Below are 21,748 nucleotides of genomic sequence, written 5' to 3' on the forward strand. Positions count from 1 at the left end.
AACAACTTTCACTTCTTTCTGATGGCACTCACTAACCAAAATTGTATTTTGATACTTTGACGTGCATCTTTAATATCAGTCAGCTTTATAATATCCTTGTTCATGCACATTACTCAGGTATAAAATATGCTCTCTTTATTCAAAGGAGAAGATATGCTTCCTATGGAACATATTTACATATTCTCACTAGAATATACATAGCCTCCGAGCAACTGTGCGTTTTAAAACCCCAAGGAAGTGAATAATTCAGGCTGTGCACCTGAAATTGCGTATACAAAGTAATTACATTTTGTTACAGGATATAGAGAGGCTGTGCTGAATTAACGCCTCCTATTATTTCCATGGAAACTACAACAGATACAAAAAGCACAATAACAGTATTTGATAGCAAAAATTCTCAGCTACGAAACAATATTTTTCAACAGTCACTACCATTAGCTATATAAGAGCCTATGTGTTGTACTGGTAAAAATCTGCACCTGTGGAGGTGACCCACCTTCCCCACTGCTAAAATGCACCATCTATCACCTCACTGTGCTGTCATCCACTGTTTGGTCTCCATAAACGTTCAGGAAGTGTCTATGAATGTCAATAGGTGCCAGTTTTTCTGCGTGGAGGAATTCAATTACACACATTTCCTTCATCCACACTTCTATGTCAGATGCCATTTTGTCAGACTGTCCCTCTGCTGCCATCTGTCACACAGCAGCAAAATGTAATAGAAAAGTGTCAGGAAAGTTCAAACTCTACTGCCATACCACCAACATCAACATCTAACATCATGGACCAACATCATAAAATAGAAGCCATTACTTTTAGAACAGCCATTGTTCTCACAGAAGTCAAAAGTGTAATTTATACCTTATATTATCCAACAGTTGTTTGCGTTGTACAGGTGCAACCTCTGATCATCCTTTATATTCAGTATGCATTGTACTGAGATCTTTAATTTAGCACAAAGTAAAAATTATATACGTACTTTGGTATTTTTTCTGATTATTTTTTGTAGAGGATGATAAAGCTTGTGACATGTGTAAGATTGTGTAAATGGTATATCCAGAGAGATTTCTGTTCATATATTTAAATACAAATATGCTAATACTATTCATGTACTTTTGATTAAAAGTATGTTGTTCAGTCAGTAGATTGCATGTTGCTTTTCAGAGTATATTCTGTATACTTCTCCTTTACAGTTGTAATTCTTTCATTATAGGAAGCCCCATATGTTATGTTCAAGAAAAACCATGATACGTTTGAAGGGAATGACAAGTTTGAAGGATACTGTGTAGATCTGGCATCAGAAATTGCAAAACATATTGGTATCAAGTACAAAATTGCCATTGTTCCTGATGGAAAATATGGAGCAAGGGATCCAGAGACAAAAATCTGGAATGGGATGGTGGGAGAACTTGTTTATGGGGTAAGCATACCAATTTTTGAAGCAGGATTTAATTTATTGTAGTATTAGTCATAAATTAGGAAGTGTGTGTGTATTTTATTTAAATTTGAAGTCACAGAAAAGAAACAGAATTCTGTTTCATATCTCTGTGCTTACATTTATTTTCAAGAGAAAATCAAATAGCTTCATGCAAATTTTGCTATTTTTTCAACCAGTACTTTATGACATCAGAACATCCACAGTTTTCACATCACTTAAACATTTGTTACTCTTAGAATTAATAGAGGACTTTTGAGGCCATCTATTCCTGATATATCATAAAGTTTAGTTGGGAAGAATATTGTTCATTGATTCATTTTCATGGAATGGGGACAGATCTCTTTGAAAAGATAGGACTCTTGGACTAGTTTGAGAAATTGTTGTGTATTAGGACAACATATAGGAACATAAAAATATTCCACTGAAATGTTCTCTGAAGCAGCATATATTATACACTGATCTGGAGAAGGATTCGTCAGAACGAGCATGATGGTTAATAAGTCTGATGACAAAGCAGTAATTGTGAAAATAGTTCCAACAACCACAAGAGAAATATTTGTAGTATTTGGTGTTACCAAAAGTAGCAAAAGCTCAGAGCTGTGCTTTCTGGTTGCTTCAGCTGCTGCTATCTTCACTGAGAACAGATCCAAAATTTTTGACAACCTTCAGTGATGGAATAAAAAAAATCCTGAAGCTGTTTAGATGAGAACAGTTCCGTCAATGATCATGTAACATGATTCCACCTTTATGAAGGACTACTGAGTAACAGCTGGCCCACCCACAGTGTCAGTTTTGGCCTTGCCTGTCCAGTAATGCTTAGGGCCCTGCTCTGTTTGGTCAACTACGTAAAGCTGACAAATTTAGTAGAAGTCTTCTACTGTAGCATCAGTTCAGATATCTCCTCGACGTGAAATAGACTTTATGTGGTAAAAGTATGGGAAACACTGTCCCCGAGTTTGGTGATTCCCCTTGACATGGGAATGGGAAGATTATGTAAGCCTCACAAACTCCTGTGTGTTTCTGGAAGCTCTTGAAGGAGCTAATCTCATGGAGGAAGAGCTGAGAAAGCAGCACAACTCTCAAAATGTTAAAAATAAAGGTTATGTACGGTACATCCTACACAAATGTAGAAAACTTATTATCTGGCCTTTAATTACAGTGACCATCAAGTAGATGTAATCATTATTCACTTTCACATCAGTAGTTTCTTTTAAAACATCTGAGAAATTTTACTGATTGTGAGAAAACCCCCTTGTCCAGATTCTGTAGAGTTTTGATAGTGGATAGAGTTTTACTAACTTATAATCTAATGAAGAGTTGTGGAGGAAAATTGAAATTACACTTTTTCTGTTTCCTGATCATTTGTGGGTTGTTGGGAAGTTTTGGGTTTTGGTTTTGGGTTGCTTTTCTTTGTTGTTGTTGTTTTTGTTTTCTTTTCTTTTGTCCTTTTTTTCCCTTATCTTGAAAAAATTACCTCATGAAACACAACCATCCCTAGTAATAGACTGACATACAAAGTGCCATTGGGAAGCTCAGGCAGAGGTTCATGCCAGTCCTAGAGTATGGCTGCTGATATTGACAGACTTGAAAGCAAGGAAACTTTCCCAGGCATGAGCAACTTGTTGCAAATAGCCTTAAGAGGACATCCCACAATACACGGACAGCGTTTCATTTTTTGAAGAGGGAAAAATGACATGAAGTCTCTTTAGAGGTTTAATGGTCAAGCTGAAAGCTTTCAGGAATGCTTTTTTCCCTAAAAGAACTAGTAGTACTCTGCTGTTGCCCAGTATATTTCCTGTAGCACACAAAAAACTCCTGTTGTTAATGTTGATTCCAGTATATGAGCAGTTCCAGAGAATGCCTCTGGGCACTTGAACTCTCTTGCCTGATCTGCTAAATTATCATAGATATATACAAAAGTCCATGGTATATTTCTGCCCATAGTTATTTTCCAAAATATTTTCTGGCTCCAGTTGGACACTAGCATGGGAGACAGACCCTCCCCTATGAGCAGCTTGAATGCAGCCATTCTGGCTTGGAGGTTCAAGGACTTTCATGGCAGACACAGCTTGTCCTGTGCCAGCTGGCCAGGAGCTCCCCAGCCATGTTCAACTTACTTTTACAGATGTAGCATTAAAGCAGATTGTTCTTCCTGCTAACGTACAAAAGTGTGCTATTTAAGATTTCCACAGGGAAATCAAGAAAACCATTCTCCCTGCAACCTCGTTGAGTCCTTGCCAGATGATTTACACAGCAGCAGGCCCCCATTTAGAGAAAGCAGGAAAATCAGCCCATCCTTCCTGCAAAGCTCTCCTGTAAGGGGCTGCTCATCTTCTCTGGTAGATCTGCAAATCATAATCACAAAGTCTGAATGTTTGGCTGTACTTCAAGCAGGGCTTTTTGTATGCAGGCAGGATTGAGAGCAAATTTGCAACTGAATTAGCAAGTTAACAAGACCTGCTTGGGAAACATTTTACAGATACTAAATGCCAGCCATATTAAAGGATAAACAGATAGCATTGTGCCACCGAGTGAGAGTGTTTCTGTACCACACAGGACAGTCCCTGTGTCTCCTGCTCTATCCACAGGGCCCTGGTATGGTGTAGCACTGCTCATGTTGATGAGGATGAGTGCATGAGCCCGTTAATCCTATGCTGCTTCAGAGCCCATATGCACCTTTTGTTGTTCTGGTAGCTGAACACCTTCAGATACTGTGCAAATGGATTGAGTGTTACCTGAGCTCTGTAGCTCTTTTTTTTCCCTATCATGTCACAGTGGAAACAGCATGAAAAAGTGCTGTGATACAGAGCTTAGCTATGACCGTACAGAAGGTCATAGCAAGGATTGACTTATTTTCCTATTCTGATTCTAGCACTCTATGAAAAACTATCAGAAAATCTTGCCCATTTGCCCCGATGTATCTGAATGCCCTCAGTAGTCCCTTGTGAGGCTCTATAGCCCTTGATAACTAGCTCACTCAGAGAAGAAACGCTAGCTGAGGTTGAAATACCATTAAGCATGTTTAACAGGTGTTTCCAAATGCACTGACAGTCAGCCTTGATTAAATATTTTTTGCCCTGACAGAAAATGCTACACTTGTACTGTTTCATACAAAAGGTTAGAGCTCATTTCTCTTTAAAATCTGAGAAGACGTGCTTCCATAGTTGAAATTACTTGCTGTATGATTTTTCTCAGATGGCTTTACCACCTTCATATGGACTGCACCAAGCACAAATTTTATTTAAAAAGTTGCAATAAGATATTCTGGAAAAGTGAAAATCTGCACCATCAGACTTAATCTTGTTCCATTGTTCTAAACTGGAAGAATTCAGAATCTATCTGTACGTGGTAGTGTGCAGCCTAGATTGAAATGCCACTACAAATTGAGTTGTTTTGAGTTTGAGGTATCATTAGTCTTTGTCCAAACAGATTTCGCTGGGATCATGAATAATTTGCACCATTTTTATACTGTTACTCATCTAAATGAATAAACAATTTCAACAACAAGGAGTTTATGTGGGCCTTAATGTGCCACAATATAGCCATAAAAATAATAAATAATATGATCAGACTGCGTAGGTTGGATTTTTTTCCAAATATTAGGCATCTGATCTTCCCAATTTACATTCGTTGTCATGAAACAAGTTTATCTACATTATGAACCATCTGACTTTAGACTGCAATTGTAGTGAAATGGGCTAAGTGCTTATTTCTCCTCTTCAACTTCTTAGGGTATTATAGGCAGCTCATTCTGCAGGCCTTTTAATTTGGTAAGAAGCAGCTCTTCCAATGCTTTGTGTACAACAGTGTGCTAATTAGGTCTTTAAACTAATCTCCACAGCTAGCGCCAAAGTGTAGCTGTCACTTTTCCACCTCACATAAAATCTAATAACTCTCAAGGATCCTTTTTTTTTTTTTTAACACAACCTACAGACACAGAAAAAAAACAAGATTCAGCAACACTTTTGAAAACCAAGCTGAGCATTTACATTGTGTTAATAAAGATATCACTATGTGACTGTGACAGAGAATTAACAGTAGTAGATTACAATTTCCCTGAGTCTTTCATGTGTTTGGTTTCAAGGGCTCCACAGAAGGCGTTCACAGAACTTGAGATTTAGGATTATAAATGACATTGACTCTAAGGATGGAAGCTGTCCTTCTAGAAAGAGGGTAGTGATGAGTAAGATAAAATACAGAACTATGCAGCAATGGCAGTAACTCCAATCATCATAAAGTCCTTACATTTCAGACACTAGAGTCAATTCATACTTGTCAGGATATTTGAAAGTCCATTTTAGACATTATTTGTCTTTATATTTTTTAACCATGAAATGTTACTTATTTCAGTCAGACTTGTGAAATCACAACACTTCAAGAAATGAGGTTTTTAAAAATGTCTTGTATCACAGAATTTAAAATGCAGAGAATTAGCAGTATTACCATAATGATTGCCCCAGATATTAACACCAGAAATATCGGTTGATATGCTTGCAAAGTGAAGATTTTAATTACACTACTTAAACTGTAATATCTTCTCATAAAGTTGGGATGAATATTTGCATCACAACTCATTCAGAATTAGATATAATCTGATGATTAATATATAATAATTTAAATATGAATTTTCATTTTTGGACCATTGTAATGAGTCACTTATTTAAATGTATTCAGAATTATACAGCTACAAATATAGATTTAAATTATAACTACATTCAATTAGTTTAAAATTGAATTCTAGAAAATATTTATAGCATAGTGTAACAGTTTATAAAAAAAATCAAGAGCATAATACTTGAAATGCATATATCTGTTTTAAAGTTTAAAGATGACAAAAATCCTACATTTCAGTTTCAATCTTTCTAGATCATGCAGGCTATTTATGTAACACTCGGATTAGACAAACTATTTAAGCACATCTTTAATTTTCAGCCTGTTTTAATTTCGTTGAAATTTGAGAGATTTAAATATGTCCTTCTGTATTTTACTTAGTATGTATGTACTGAAGAACTTGATAAAAGGAAAAGATGCTAAAATGTTGATAAACTTTGAGATATGTGCTGTATCTGAAGATGGTATTCTGTAAGATGAATTTGGGCAAAATGAGTATTTAAGAAAGAAAATGAAGGCAGTTAGATTATGGAGAATAACTCAGTTGTGCCTATGAAGATGCTTGGGCCTGGAATGGGAGGAAATACATGCAAGAACATCTCATATGTTGAGATCTGAAGCAGAATATGGCAATGCAGAAAGGCAGGTTGTGAGTCTACCTTATTTGCAACCAAAAAACAAATTTTTTAAATAAGAATACTTAGTCCATTGTCTAAGATGCTCTTAGAAGTGTCACAGAGCTCTTGGAGTGGGTCCAGAGGAGCACCACTAAAATGATCAGAGGGCTGGAGCACCTCTCCTGTGAGGAAAGGTTGTGGGAAGTGGGCTTGTTTAGCTTGGAGAAGGCTCACTGCGGCCTTCCAGTACTTGAAGGGAGCATATAAAAAGGAGGGGGAGTGACTGTTTGCACAAGTTGATAGTTACAGGACAAGGGGGAACGGTTTTAAACTAAGACAGGGGTGATTAAGGTTAGATTTTAGGAAGAATTTTTCACCCAGAGGGTGGTGATGCACTAAAACAGGTTGCCCAGAAAGGTTGTGGATGCCCCATCCCTGGAAGCATTCAAGGCAAGGCTGGATGTGGCTCTGGGAATCCTGATCTAGTGGTTGGCAACGCTGCCCATGGCAGTAGGGATTGAAACTAGAGGACCTTTGAGGTATTTTTCAACCCAGGCCTTTCTATGATCCTATGATTCTGTGATTCTATTATAAGATGTCCAGTGTAGCTGGTGAGCCTGGGCTAGCCTTTATCTTTATGAATCCACCTGGAAATACCACTATGGTAATCACAGAATCATAAAACAGTTTGGGTTGGAAGGGACCTTAAAAATCATCTAGTTCCAACTGCCCTGCTGTGGGCAGGGTAACAGGATAACAGGATGAACAGGAGAAGGTTTTCAGCAGCTTCTGCATCCCTGTTCCCCCCTCACCAGTGCATCTTCTTCCCATTTCCTTTTACAACTCTCATCTACTGCAATCACAGCTTTAGCTCACAGGGCAAGGAGCAAACCATAGTGTAATACTGGTCCTGGATCACAGAAAAGATGATTAGCACAGCTGCAATACCTTGTAGTTGATGTAGACACCATTGTTAGCAGCCATAATCGCCATCATCATCAGTAATGATTCATTCAAGACGGACATAAGCATATTTAAAGAAACAGATACTTTAAAAAAATCTCTCTGATGGAAGTGGATTCAACAAAGTTTTTTATCATTTAATGGCACAGTTTTGTATCCTATTTTCAATATATTTACTTTCTGTACTGCCTATAACTTGATTTCTTCATACTGAACTATCTTTTCCCCAAGATGTCTTCCTGTAGTCTTGTGGTATTTTGGCACGTTTGCTACTTCATGAAATTTGGAATTTCCTTGAGATTCTGATCTGGCTTGTGCAGAATAATGATTGTACCTTATTAAAATATAATAGTAAGCAACTAGTTCTGCAATCTTATAAAAAACACCAATATATTCAGTGACAGTTAGGCCATTTTCATTTTGCATCCTTCCTTAAATTCTTTAAATCTGAATTGATACCTAAAGCGACCTATATACACTGATGGCCACCTCTGTAAGACTTGAGAGACTTCTCTTTAACAGGAAAAGGAAGTATTTCTGTAGTTCTGCAAAATAAAGCCCTGCAGTATTTTTCTTTTACTAAAAGCATATTGAGTAAATGTAGACTATGATAGAATGAAACAGAAACATAGTATAAAGAACATGTAAAACGCACTGTCCTGATGTTGATAACATACCTTTGGAATTAGCTGCTTAGCTGAGTCAAAAAGCCAAATCCAATTAATCTATACATCTATATTTCTTTTTTCTTTATAGAAAGCAGAGATTGCTGTTGCGCCTCTGACCATCACTTTGGTACGAGAAGAGGTCATTGATTTTTCTAAGCCTTTTATGAGTTTGGGGATATCCATTATGATCAAAAAGCCCCAGAAATCTAAACCAGGAGTGTTTTCCTTCTTGGACCCTTTGGCGTATGAGATCTGGATGTGCATAGTCTTTGCCTACATTGGTGTCAGTGTGGTCCTGTTCCTAGTTAGCAGGTTTAGCCCATACGAGTGGCATACAGAAGAACCAGAGGATGGGAAAGAAGGACCCAGTGATCAGCCTCCCAATGAGTTTGGCATATTCAACAGCCTCTGGTTTTCCCTGGGTGCCTTTATGCAACAAGGATGTGATATTTCCCCAAGGTTTGTGTCAAATCTTTTTACGTTTGAATTTTATCTTCTACACTGAAGCGTGAAATCTTCCTTTTTATTTTCCTGGCAGTGTTTTGAATGTCATTCTTTAAGAAGCCTTTTCATTTTTCTTATTTTAATAACTACAATAAGAGTAACAAAATCTTCTTTGAATTTCAGCTGTTATTATTTACATATGTCAGTGTGCATAAATCACAAACAGTTCAGAAACAACAGGTACACACAGGAGGAATTCCACTGTGTGGGCTTCAGAGGAATCGCGTTCTTCCTAAATTAGTTCCTTTGTATTACAGTCATGAAATGCACACTATTATGCTACTTACCTTCTATGAATGAATGTCCCATTTCTGTTCTCTATTAAGTTCTGCAGTGCTGCTGCCAGAACATCACTGTCTACACGAGAGAGTATATTTGACCACCTGTATGTGAAAGTCACCCTGTAATGCCAGGCTAGGCCTTATGGAGTGGGTTACCTCAGATGTAATATATGATCCATCTCAGTCCTGTAGTTCTCAACCTTTTTAGATGTTCTGGAACTTTAGTGTGCAGTAACTACAACTTAATTTATGACCCATTCTTTAAAATTTGAATTAACAATGAGATTTTACAGCATTCAGCATTGACCTCTAGCTCTGCTATTACTGAAGTCAGAAATAACGTTACTGCTGATTAGTATTGGACATGCATTCCTCTTCAACAGCCTTCACATCAAATTGCAAGTGGTAAAATGGAAAAAGTAGTTTTTATGTATCATAAAGATAAACAGTTACCACAAAAGTGCCTGCTTCTTAAATAACAAAAATATGATAGGCTGAGTTATTACAGTTTCACACAGGATGTTTGATAAGTCCTTGTGATAACTGAACATATGTTATATGGGTGACAGGATCATTTTAATCCTGGAACCAACATTATGCATGTACAGATCTTTTTAAAAGAGAAAACAGAGAAAGCTACTGATTTGCAACTATTGTGCTTTACTCTTGTCTCAAAAAAGAGCTTACCTACCTAGGATTTTTGACAACATTTTTGCCACGCTAGGCATTTCCTGAAATAAGAACACTGGGATTACTGTTCAAGAAAATTCATACTTCTGTGTATATGAGATATGTGTTACTATAATGGACTGTATTCTATAGGCATTAAGATTAAAGAGAAAAAGTGAATATTAATATTTAAAATGCAAATAGTTTCCTTCCCGTTCTCTGTTACATAATGACATGTTCAGTAATAATGGTGCCTTCTTTCTCTTTCTCTCTTTGTGGCTGAAGAGACAGGAAAATGTGCATTATCTTATTCATGTTTAGATCCCTCTCAGGTCGCATTGTTGGAGGTGTCTGGTGGTTCTTCACGCTCATCATTATTTCATCCTACACTGCTAACCTCGCTGCTTTCTTGACTGTTGAACGAATGGTCTCACCCATAGAAAGTGCAGAAGACCTTGCCAAACAAACTGAAATTGCTTATGGGACACTGGACTCAGGGTCAACCAAAGAGTTCTTCAGAGTAAGTTGGCATATCCATTAGAGCAGCTTTCTCTACTGATCACTGTGATAAGATGCTTGGAAGGATGAAGTACTACTACTTTGCAATTATGTGTAATACGGTTTGTAACTCATGCAATACTTATTCTACATTTTTACCACCTGACTCCTTTTGTTGGAGTTTTCAGTTATTTTAATTCATGGAAAACTTATTGATTCTGTCACATTGGAGAGGAGAATTGCCCCAAGGGATACTGAGGCATGTGATAATTAAAGCAACATTGCACTATTGATTCATTTGAAGCTACAGCACTGAAATGATGTGAAGCGTTGAAAGTCTATGATGATAATATGCATTCTTGCAGGTTTTGTTTTTACTTATGGATTTGGCTGCATGCATTTTGCTTAGGGTCTTGGGTGGTGGATTGGAAATGCTTTTTTTTTTTTTAATTTAGAGACTTTCAGATGAATAATAAAGAGAAAATAAATATTGAGGGAATGGGGTTGAAGCGTTAGGGAATAGCCTAAATGGACATTCATATGTCTGTGCTATCTCTATTGATTACTTCATTTTCATTTGCTTTCCTACACATCTGTAGTTGACCTGTAAACCTCTTCCTTTTCCAGTCAGAAAACAGGGAGTCTAGATATCAACTGTACATAATAAACAACCCCTCCTGCTTTATTTCACATTTCCAGCAAACGAAAGTTAAACAGCTAACTGAAGGCGTGCGAATTTAGTATTTGAACATGGCTTTGAATAAATGTTGTAAGCCTGTAATTCTCCCTTGGTAACTAAATGATTCAAGACTATTAAGACTGATAGTTATATGGAAGGTACAAGTTAAGGCATTTTGAGAAGAAAAAAAGTTTGTCTTATTGAAAACGTACTGTTCTGTGTCAGGCACTCCCATGCATCTTGAATGCATTCAGTATGGCCACACTGAAGTCAATCAACAAAATTATGAATCGATTTTGTGAACTACAGACAGTATCAGTTCAAGGAGAGCTACTGAGCGCTGCCCAAAAATTCTGTAGAGAAATATTTTCATTGAAAGGTACAGCTCCACAGAAAACTTGAAGATATTTTCTAGCATACTTTTTAGCTGTGAAAGTATGGTGCCTTATGGGAGTTTACTCTAAGATAGTTTACTGGATTTCTTCTCTAGATACTGCATCCTGTATGGGACAAGAGTTTTATGATGAAATAAGTATCTTTCTCTTTGCACCAACTCTAGAGTGATCCATCAGAAATGGCTGTGGTGCTTGGTACTTCATATTTTTATGGGTATGTTTCAGGGACAAGTGTCTATACCTGTTTTCTTGCAGTCAATATGCTGCTATACACTGAAATGCAGTGTTACAGATGTTTTCTGAGAGCAGACTTTTTTTATCCCTGAGGTGGTAGAAGCTCAGTTTTTTATTCCTGGAAGCCTTGATTTCACATCTGACACCTGCCAAAACGGTGGCTTTCAGATACGGGAAGCTTATCCAAAAACTGAAACACTGTAATCCTTGAGATGTCTGGATTTCCTATTTTCTAGAAAATAACATAATCCCTCAGTATTACTTTTTATTTTTCTTCTCCTATGCTTAACCCATACATTCTTCTTTAGTTTAATTCATGCAAATTCTGGCATTTAATTAAGAGAATTCCAGTTTTAATCCATTAAAGTGTATGCATTTCAGTAGTTCTTTCAACAAGCATGAAGCTGTGATAATGATTAAAACCAAACAGGTTTATTTAATGAAGCCGAGAACCAAGCAGCTTTATTTTTTTTATTTATTCACTTCTTGCATTCTTAAGAACATGCAGTATTTTTTATGTGATTATACAAAAAAAAAAAAAAAAGATTCTCAAGGAAGTAAAACAGAATAAAGCAATTTGGTTGTTTTCTTAAGGGTTTCGAAACACTTTTGGAAGTAAAGAAGTCAATTCTTGTGACATAAAAACAGTCTTGGTCAAAATAATTTTGTGATTCTTTGAAATCACCCTGTAAGCACAAAAACTTTTTTGTATGAATCAATAATTCATGCAAGTAGCAAGATCTTTCCTTAAAAGGAAAAATATCCTTTGTCCTCTATAATAGCTGTTATTTCACTTTAATCTCCTAGTGTTGAGAAAAAAGAAAAAAGAAAAAAAAAAGGAAAATCAATGAATATACATAGGTTGCTCAAAAAGTAATGCCTCCTATGTATTTCCAGGGCAACTGCAACAGACATGAAGAGCCTAATATCCCTTGTTTTTAATAGAGCAAATTCTCATCTAAAAAACCAGTGTTTTACAACACAATCACCACCATTAGCTGTGCATTTCTGCCAGTGATGAATAAGAACCTGCATGCTTGTAAAACCTCGTACCAGTAAAAATCTGTACCAGTGGAGGGGACCCACAACCACTGCCACCACTGATGAAATGTACCACCCACTGCCTCACTGTGCTGTCATCTTCTGTTTGATCTCCATAAATGTTCAAGAAGTGTTGATGAATGTCAATGAGTGTCAGTTTTTCTGCGTGAAGGAATTAAATTACACACATTTACTTCATCTGCACTTCCATGACAGACAGTGTTTGTCAGACTGCCCCTCTGATGCCATCTGTCACATGGCAACAAAATGGAATGGAATACTGCTGAGAAGTTTCAACCTCTACTGCCATATCACCAACATCCACCTCTGACATCATGGGCCAAAGTAATAAAATAGAAGGCATTACTTTGGAAGCAGTCCTTATATTTTTGTCTTTATTTCAAACTATAAAAGAATTCATTCAAAACAACTCCAAGTACTAGATGCATTTTCAGATGCAGAATTTGAATTTTTATCAAGTTTTATATTGATTTGATCACTTAAAAAAAAAAAAATATAACTGAACCCCTGTCATCACATAGTTTTAAATTTCTGCCACAGTAATGTGATTGGTAGTGCTAAAATATCCAGTATTTGTATGCAGTCTACCAGGGGTTGGTCTTGTGACTGTTGCTCTTCAACATCTTTATTAATGATTTAGAAGGTGAGACCAAATGCACACTCACTGAGTTTGCTGATGATACCAAGCTGAGTGGGTCAGTTGACACAATAGATGGAAGGGATACAATCCAGAAAGACCTGAACAAGCTTCTAAAGTGGGGCCAGTTGAACCTAATGAGATCCAACAAGGTCAAGTGTAAAGTGTTGCACTTGGATCAGGTCAATCCCAAGCATGTGATGTGAACAGACAGGGAGAGCTCATTGAGAGAAAATTTGGATTAGACATTAGGAAATTATTCAGAGATTGGTGAGGTGCTGGCACAGGCTGCCCAGAAAAACTGTGTATGCCCTGGGCAATGTAATCTGGTGTGTGGCAACCCTGCCCAGGGCAGAGGGTTGGAACTGGATGATCTTAAAGGTAAAGATGCCTCCCAACCTCAGCCATTCTATGATGATTCTATGTCAAGAAATTTTTCCGGAAAACAGGAACAAAGATAAAGTATCATTGACAGACATTATTCATACTAGCAACTGTTTGCATAATCCATAAGCTCAGGCCTCACCTCAAACAATAGAACAGTAGTACATGGAGATTTTTTTTCCAATTAATCTATTTTTTTTGTTTTGGTTTGGTTTGGTTTTTTTGTGGTTTGAAACAATCATCAGTTTTAATATTAGGGTAACTTTTCTTTCAGCAATTACTGAAAATGATTACTGGCTGTAATCCATCAGGACATTTTCTTACCATTTGATTGTTTCTGATCAAAACATCAGAAAGTCATAACAGACATTCAGTCTGCTTTAAATCCAGACTGAAAACAGAAAAAGTCATTTTAAAGACACAATAAAGAAAAAGAAGACTTTGATTCTATCAGCTATTTTCTCTTATTTTCCTGTTTTGGAAGCAGCAAGAATTGCACTGTCAGAGCAGCTTGCTGGAGGAAGAAAGCTTACCTATAGCAGTCTCAGAAAAGCCTTAAATGAAAATCATCCTATCTTGACTGACTGCAGGGGAAAGCTGCTAAGCTTTCTCATATGATAATAAGGAATATCTTCAGTTTTCGCTCTGGGTTGGCATGTGCAATTTGAATGTTAACAAATGACAGTCCTCACAGAGCAGATGACTTATTAGACTTTCTGTATTTTTTCCTTCTTGACAGGCAAACAAAATTAGATCCAGAAAAAACATAATTAAATGAAACTTTTTTTTTATTCACTTAGGCAATAATTTCAAGTTAATAATAGTACTATTTTGTGTTGCATGCTTCTAGTTTTGAAGGAAGGTGATCTATTATAAGTTTACCTCATGAAATGAATATTAAGACGTAAGAAATAGTTAAAGATAAGCAAAAGCAAGTAAATATTCCTGAAATGTTGCCTGATTCATTATTGTTCCCTTTCATTTTATTTTTTTCTTTCTGTAATTTTAAATCCATGGAATTACATACAGTGTGAAGCAAAGGATGGCTTGGCTAAGACTCTGCTCTTAGCTGCTATTACGTAAATGAAAAGGAGCTGTGTCTGCAGTGGAAAGAGAGGGCAGTAAGTCAGAATGTGATTACAGACATGCACAAATATTATTTAAGTTTTAATGTGTTTGACAAACAAAATAGGGCAGGTAGACAAACTAAAATAAGCATGGATAATTTATGACATTCCAATGGATAGTATTTTTATCGAATATTTCTGGTTGAATGCTGCTTATTTTCAACTTAGATGTACTCCCCTATCAAGTTAGTTTCTAAGCCATAATACCATCAGTCAGTATTTGCTCAGAGAAATTACTCTTAACCTATGCAAAGTCTTGGTTCCAGGATTCTCAAAGCCATTCTACATTTAAATAATTCCTAGATGACATTATTGTATGTTTGCTTAAATATACTAAGATCCTTTGGTTTGGGGCCGTATAATAAAAGTACTATTTATTATTTTTAGTCTATACTAAAAGTCCTATGCTCAGCACCGCATAGGAAAGGGCTGACAGACCAAACCTCACTTTTCATGAAAGTCTTGTTGACTCAAAGAGAAGCTGACTTGAATCATGGCTAGAAAGAATCTTTTTTGTCCCACACACTAGAGAAGACAAATGCCATCTCTTATTAAATAAAAATTCTGCAGAGTGGTCAGCTTACACAGTGCTGGTTTGCATGTAAGTATTGCTGTTGCTGTATGAAGCAGAGGAGTTACTGAATTAATGTAACAAGCACGGGAATCTTCTCATCTTGACAGCAGTCTCACCGCTGTGTTTTACAAGTTTAAACTCTTCCCTTTCTGATGTTTTCTTTCCATATTTATTTATTTTTACATCAGGTTTATCATTCCTTATTTCTTTATTTATGAATACATCATGCATACCCAGTCAGGAAAATCTCCAGCTAAGTCATGAGTTCCAGCACATTCCTTGAGCAAGCACATTTCCCAGCCAAGTTCTTGCAGGATGTAAACCCAATTTATTTATAAACTGCTATTTTAAAAAGATACCTCATATTTATTTGAGACAAAATGCTCTCAGCTTTAAATCTCCTTCAACAGCTTTTTTTGTGCAGTTTTCTGTTTGCACATTTTATTGTGAGCCATGTCTTCAAATGTACAGAATCTAAACAGAAGTCCAACCAGTTCTGGATTGTGAATAAGCAGGAATCTTACATAAGCTATTGTGGTTTTGATGATGTAAGAAGTGTGTATAAGAGCTGAGAATTAACTCAAGATACAGCTCAGTATTTATGGAAGAATTGTTTTATTTTTTCTTTTCCCCATACAGGTTTCTTATGGATATTTATTTCATACATAATTCCCTAAAATGCTCCTTATAACATTTACTGGGTGAACTGCTACTATATAAAAATAAATTCAGGCTCTAAATATAAAGTTATTTTATTGTAAATACTAGAGGCTAATTGGTTTTATAAGTGATATTTTATAGTATCTACATTATTATGTCTTTTTTTAAATAATAATCATTGAATTCAAAGGAAACCATTATCCAAGTCAGACTTTCCCAGTACTCATTATTAGAAAAATTAAGTGAGATGATTTCATTTTGAGCACCACCACTCTGAAATGTTGCAACATTCTCTTGTTCTAACTTCTTTTTAATTTTCTCCAGAGATCAAAAATAGCAGTGTATGAAAAGATGTGGACCTACATGAAATCAGCAGAGCCTTCAGTGTTCACTAGGACTACTGCAGAGGGAGTAGCTCGTGTCCGCAAATCCAAGGGCAAGTTTGCCTTCCTGCTGGAGTCCACCATGAATGAATACATTGAGCAACGAAAGCCTTGTGACACCATGAAAGTGGGAGGAAATCTGGATTCGAAAGGCTATGGCGTAGCCACACCGAAGGGTTCTCCATTAAGGTGGGTGGAATAGTATAACAATATAAAATGTGTTGTTATAGTATTCCACCTTCCCTGATGTCCCTGATATAGCTATTTTTGTTTTGTGTGTGAACATGGTATGTTGTTTTTCTTTTCTTCCATTTCATATTTTGTTTGATCAACAAAGGTAACAGTTCCTAATTGCAATATGGATTTAACAGCTATAGTTGGCATACCTTTCAAGGCCATATAAAAACCAAACTGGTTGAACACTAGCTACTTGAAGTCAGCCTCAATAGAATTAACATCAGCTATTCTATCTCATCAGCTTTTTTCACCAAATTCAACCCTTTATAGAGTACTATGCATACATTATTTGCATCAGTAGCCACATCAATAATATGCCTACATTTTATGTTTTGTTCATTGATCTTGGCTGCCAATTTCTGAAAAAGAAGCTGCTTTTAATATCTTTTTTTTTAATGTCATCACTTAGAGGCAATTGTTCTTTCATTTAAGCAACTTGAAAAACAACCTCTATTAAAGCACCTTCTTATTTAGAAAACAAAGGTTTTGTTTCCAGCATTTTGCATTTCAGTACTGCCTTCAAAGTCACCAGCATTTTTGTTATCTTGGTGTAAAAAACAGTCAAGTAGGAGAGTTTTATATTCACAAACAGAACATCGTTTGCTCTTCATTTGGATATTCAGGGTAACAGAAATGTAGGTATTTGTTCTGTGTTAAAATTGGCAATATTTACCACTGTGATGTCCTCAGCATTTAATGCAAACAAAGTTGCCTTTTTCCTATGGTAGAATTGCCAATTTTCTTCAAAGCATAAGAGCAACAGGCAGATGGAGTCAGTGTGGCCTGTGATATCTTACAGCAGTAGGGTGCATGGGATTCAGGAGAGGGAATGGGCCATGGAACAACCAGCACTCCCCTGCACGAATTTCACCCATGTGCTCACAAATAGGGGTTAAAACAGTCTCTTACTGATAAGATAGTCACAAGTGAGATGAGAGAGATGCTGCAGGTGCAAATGGAGACATTGCTTTGAGCAGAAAGTAACAGGAGATGCCTGTCTACATCCATGAGTGCAGAGGAAACATCTTTTCAGATAATTAGGTTAGCTCTTAACTCACTGATTTAAACTGCATGCTATACTAAAGACCTCAAGGCTTAGCTGCACCACACTGATGGGAATGGAAATACTACCATGTCCTTCTGCAGCAAAAAAGGGGTTTGTACATGCAGAGGAAAACCAAGCCAGTTATTGCAGGGATTGATTATGAATTTTTGGTCCTTAACGTTCTGTACCTCTCAGATTTAAAAACTGATGCCTTTGCCACTGAATGGAGTGGTAAGAGAACATAAGGAGATGAAAGAGAGAAAATGTCAACAATAAAATGCTAATTGTAAAGAAATTATGTCCAGAGCTCATAGGGCTGTTAAAGCAGAAGGCAACAGATAATAAAAAAGGGGGATCTATTATCTGAGTATATTTCCAAAGCACACAGCCACGTTTTTAATTTTTATTTTTATTCTTTATATTACTATCTCTCTTTCAGTGCTGTAGAGTGCCTAGAAGAGTTAGGCAGCGCTGCAGCTGAGTGGAGCTGCTTTTCTTGCAGCTTAGATAGTCTGCTCAAAGTCAGAGCAGACTTCTTTAGAAATCATTTTAGCTGTTTGAGCATATATCCTAACAGTGGTCTGTTTACCCTGAGCATGCCTTGTTTTGCTCTTTAGTCCTTCTCAGTATTTTCTGCCAATTATTTAACACCAACAGTAACAGACAGCCTATTAACCTGAGCATTAGCCACCAGTAGTAGTTGTTTTATGTCAAACTTAGGTTTGTTTCAGGTTTGGTTGGCTGGCAAGATAAAATAGCTTAAAAGTAACAGGGCTGAGACATAAAATGGTTAGACCAGGATGGAAGAGGGCCTGTTAAGACAGCTTAATAGGAACAGAAATGAAAAGCCATGATCACAAGGATAAAGTATGAAAACCTGGTTTCATCCCAGAGATAAATAGAGCTCCCTTATCTTTCTGTGAGGCCACAACTTGGTCTATGTGAGAGTCAGAACGTATCATTAATGTTATATGATCAACAGCATTTAGTTTTTCACCTCCTAAGTTCAAACATGGATCAAAAAAAAGAGATAGGGAGAATCTTACCCAAGCTGAAAATCAGACCAAATCTTCTTTCAAGCTGTCTCGACTGGCTGTCAATGTCCATGTCTTTCCTGAGCCTTTCTTTCACATGTGCTAAGCTGCTTGTTCTCCTGCTGCACCCCATTCCCTCTCTAGCCCCAGTGACAAACCTCAATCAACACATTAGTGCTTCTTACCTATTAAAAAACATTAAGGAACTAACTTAATGTTCTGGACAAAAAGAAAGAACAAGCAACACCTCACACTTCTACCACCTGATCCATTTATCCATGTAGAACTAGTGCTGAGTGAAGAGGGGAGAGGCATACTAGCAATGTCCTTTTGAACAGAAAACACTCAAATGTAATTTTAACTGCATGCTTCAGTATTTTCTAAACTGTTTGAAATTATAGAGTGTGCTGAGTTTACCATTTGTACTGCTACTGGTCAGGTGACTTATGTAACCACTGCTAGCACAGATAATTGCAAATATTGAACATGCAGTTTGAAATTCATGAAGGGCAGACTAGTTTAAGCTCATTACATAAATTAGTCAAAAGACATAATTTGATGTGGGAGTTGAGGATTGTAAGTTATTTAATAATCATAATTTCCTTTTGGAATTATGTGTATGCCACAAATTACTTGATGTAATTCAGAAATAATTGCAAGTAACGCATAAATGTTAAACATTCACACTCTGTTCTTGGGTTGTTCAGGACTAAGGAAAAATATCAATTTTTTTCAAATGAATTATTCATAGCAAATTATTTACTAAGCTCTTTGAACACCTATTTCACTTGAGATATTCTGTTTTTAATCTTCATCCTATCTACAATGATTGCAAAACAGGAGTTTCTTCACTAAAAATGTAGTAACAGCTTTGTATAATATTGATGTATTAATACGGAAAACCAGGCCATACATTTTTTCATATGTAGCACTGACAGAAAGTGGGAGAAATGTAATCAGACTTCTTCTTTTTGATAATGATTTCCAGTCATCACATCACTGGGCTCACGTTCATTAGAGTGCACATACCCATCCCTTTGCTCATGCAGATGAAATCCACCTTTCAGAGTGACCAGGGCCCGGTCTCTCTTGCTCATGACCCTGTGCATGAGCAGGTTAGTGGATTTTAATTTGAAAGTCTTCTGTATTGGATTCCATGCCTCACTCCTGCAGTGTTCAACCAGTAGTTATTGGCTAACTTAAATGATTTGTTCTCAGCGCTGGTGGAGTAGTAGGATTCATTCGTATATCACTGGGTGGAAAAGAATGAGAAATGCCTGATGTGTGGTTCTCTTATGCCCAGTGGGCAGTATCACACTGCAAATCATGTGTTTCTCCTTCCTTCCTGCCTCTTCAGTGATATCCATTTCTAGATAATATGGTAAAAGCCTAACATATTTGAAAAGGAATGTGGGATTGAGGGCAAAGACTCATCACAACAAAAACTGAGTTTCTCTCATAGCACTACCCAGTCGTCCCTACTGCTTCCTCTTCCTACCACGGTAGGTATCTGTCCAGAACCACTGTGCAGTAATCAGTGTGACATAACGAGCGTTTTTCTCTGATGGTTGTGTACTGAAAGGGGGTTAAGAGAGTGCTGCTGGTCTGCTTATCCAGACCTGCCTTTGTAGATGTAGTGTTGTTAGAAGATGGTCTGGTAGCCAGACTTCTGGTCCCTGTGGACCACCCCTGGCTTGTTGGCCTTGCCACATGCAGTAATCTGAGTCTCCACAGGGCAGTACCTAGAGGCCTTTCACTGTGTGTATTCTGTGCCTTGCATGCTTACACTCTTCTGCTTTGGATATGTAGGCATCATAAACAAGTTTGAATAGCTGTGAAAATGAAAGTTGGTCACTCTGAAGGGTAAAGGAAAACTAAGCAAGGGCAGTATTGTCTTAAATATATGCTATGGTCTTTTTTCTGCTTTTCGTTCCTTGAAGCCCTTTGATGCAAGGATAACAGGTTGAGTTATAACGTCATTGTTGCCGTGACTAAGGACTTTGTGCTTTCACTAAGGACGTTGTGCTGGGCTGGCCTGCAGCCACAGCATGCAGTGTGAATGGGTGCAAGGTTGTCAGGTGATGAGTGCGGATGAGGCTCTCTCTGTGTCCTGCTCAGTGTGAGTGGTAGGATTAGATGCACCTAAATAATTAACAGCTGTTGTGTGAATAAGTGTGCTGATGAGATGGAATAAACTGGTGGGATTGATGGTGGCTGTTCACCAACATGATGAAATCCAGAGCTGTATTACATTCCTTCTATTGACATTACAGTGAGTGTTTATAGATATGAATCTGGGATTCAATATTTCATTATTCAAGTCTCTGTTTTTTCTGTATAGCAAAGAATAATGTCAGCTTGACTTTAGAAGGAATTGTTTATGTTCTGGTCAGGAAGGAGAACATGGCTATGTGGCAATAACCTGGTACATTAACAGACTATCAGCTGAAGTGCCAGTTCTTCATCCCTTCCACACTGTGTTTCTTGTAATGTGTGTTGGGGTAACATGGGAAAGGCATCAGTGAAGCAGGTGATGTGGATGTAATTTTCTGGTCGCTGGTGTGAAGTGCAGAAGTGCAATGGGAGCAAAGCCATGGATTTTTGTTTCTAGCCCTTGCAATTTTGGATTCTCCTGGTGAATGCTTGGAGTGAAAAGGCATCCCTAGAGTGTTCTGACAGTATCTTAAGCATTCATTTGTTTGAATTGCTTGAGCTGAAAGACTTTTACCTATAGGTGGGGATTCTGTGATGGAGGAATCTTTTTCTTGAAGGAACTTTTCGTGAAATCTCTGTGTGAGGAGCTTTTCAACCTACTGTCTTGATATTAGTGGCTTTATGACTAAAGTCCAAGTTTTCTTGAGATCAGTCTCCAAACTGTTGTCCAGCTGTCCATCCAGCAGCAGTTTGATGTCAGTGCAGAAATAGGCTCTGTGAAGACAAGTAGATTGCTGTTCAAAGTAATTCAAAGATATATGGATGTATTTTTTGTTATTTATTTTTGTCAGGACACAGAAAGTGCCATGAGTGCAGCATCATGGACACTAATTA

General features: G+C 37.1%; 1 protein-coding gene across 4 annotated transcripts in view; it reads left to right on the forward strand.

The window, feature by feature from the left end:
- The window catches only part of GRIA4 (glutamate ionotropic receptor AMPA type subunit 4), a 226,125-nt gene that overhangs the window by 168,512 nt on the left and 35,865 nt on the right, over positions 1-21,748 (forward strand). For all 4 annotated transcript variants that reach the window (XM_065730040.1, XM_065730039.1, XM_065730042.1 and 1 more), the window contains exons 10-13: positions 1,214-1,420; positions 8,386-8,756; positions 10,073-10,271; positions 16,326-16,573. In XM_065730040.1, the coding sequence (XP_065586112.1) occupies positions 1,214-1,420; positions 8,386-8,756; positions 10,073-10,271; positions 16,326-16,573 (1,025 nt within the window). The remainder of the gene's footprint in view (positions 1-1,213; positions 1,421-8,385; positions 8,757-10,072; positions 10,272-16,325; positions 16,574-21,748) is intronic.

Source organism: Cyrtonyx montezumae, unplaced genomic scaffold, assembly GCF_038088225.1.
Source record: "Cyrtonyx montezumae isolate F1298 unplaced genomic scaffold, pur_monq_1.0 scaffold_12, whole genome shotgun sequence".
Lineage (NCBI taxonomy): Eukaryota > Metazoa > Chordata > Aves > Galliformes > Odontophoridae > Cyrtonyx > Cyrtonyx montezumae.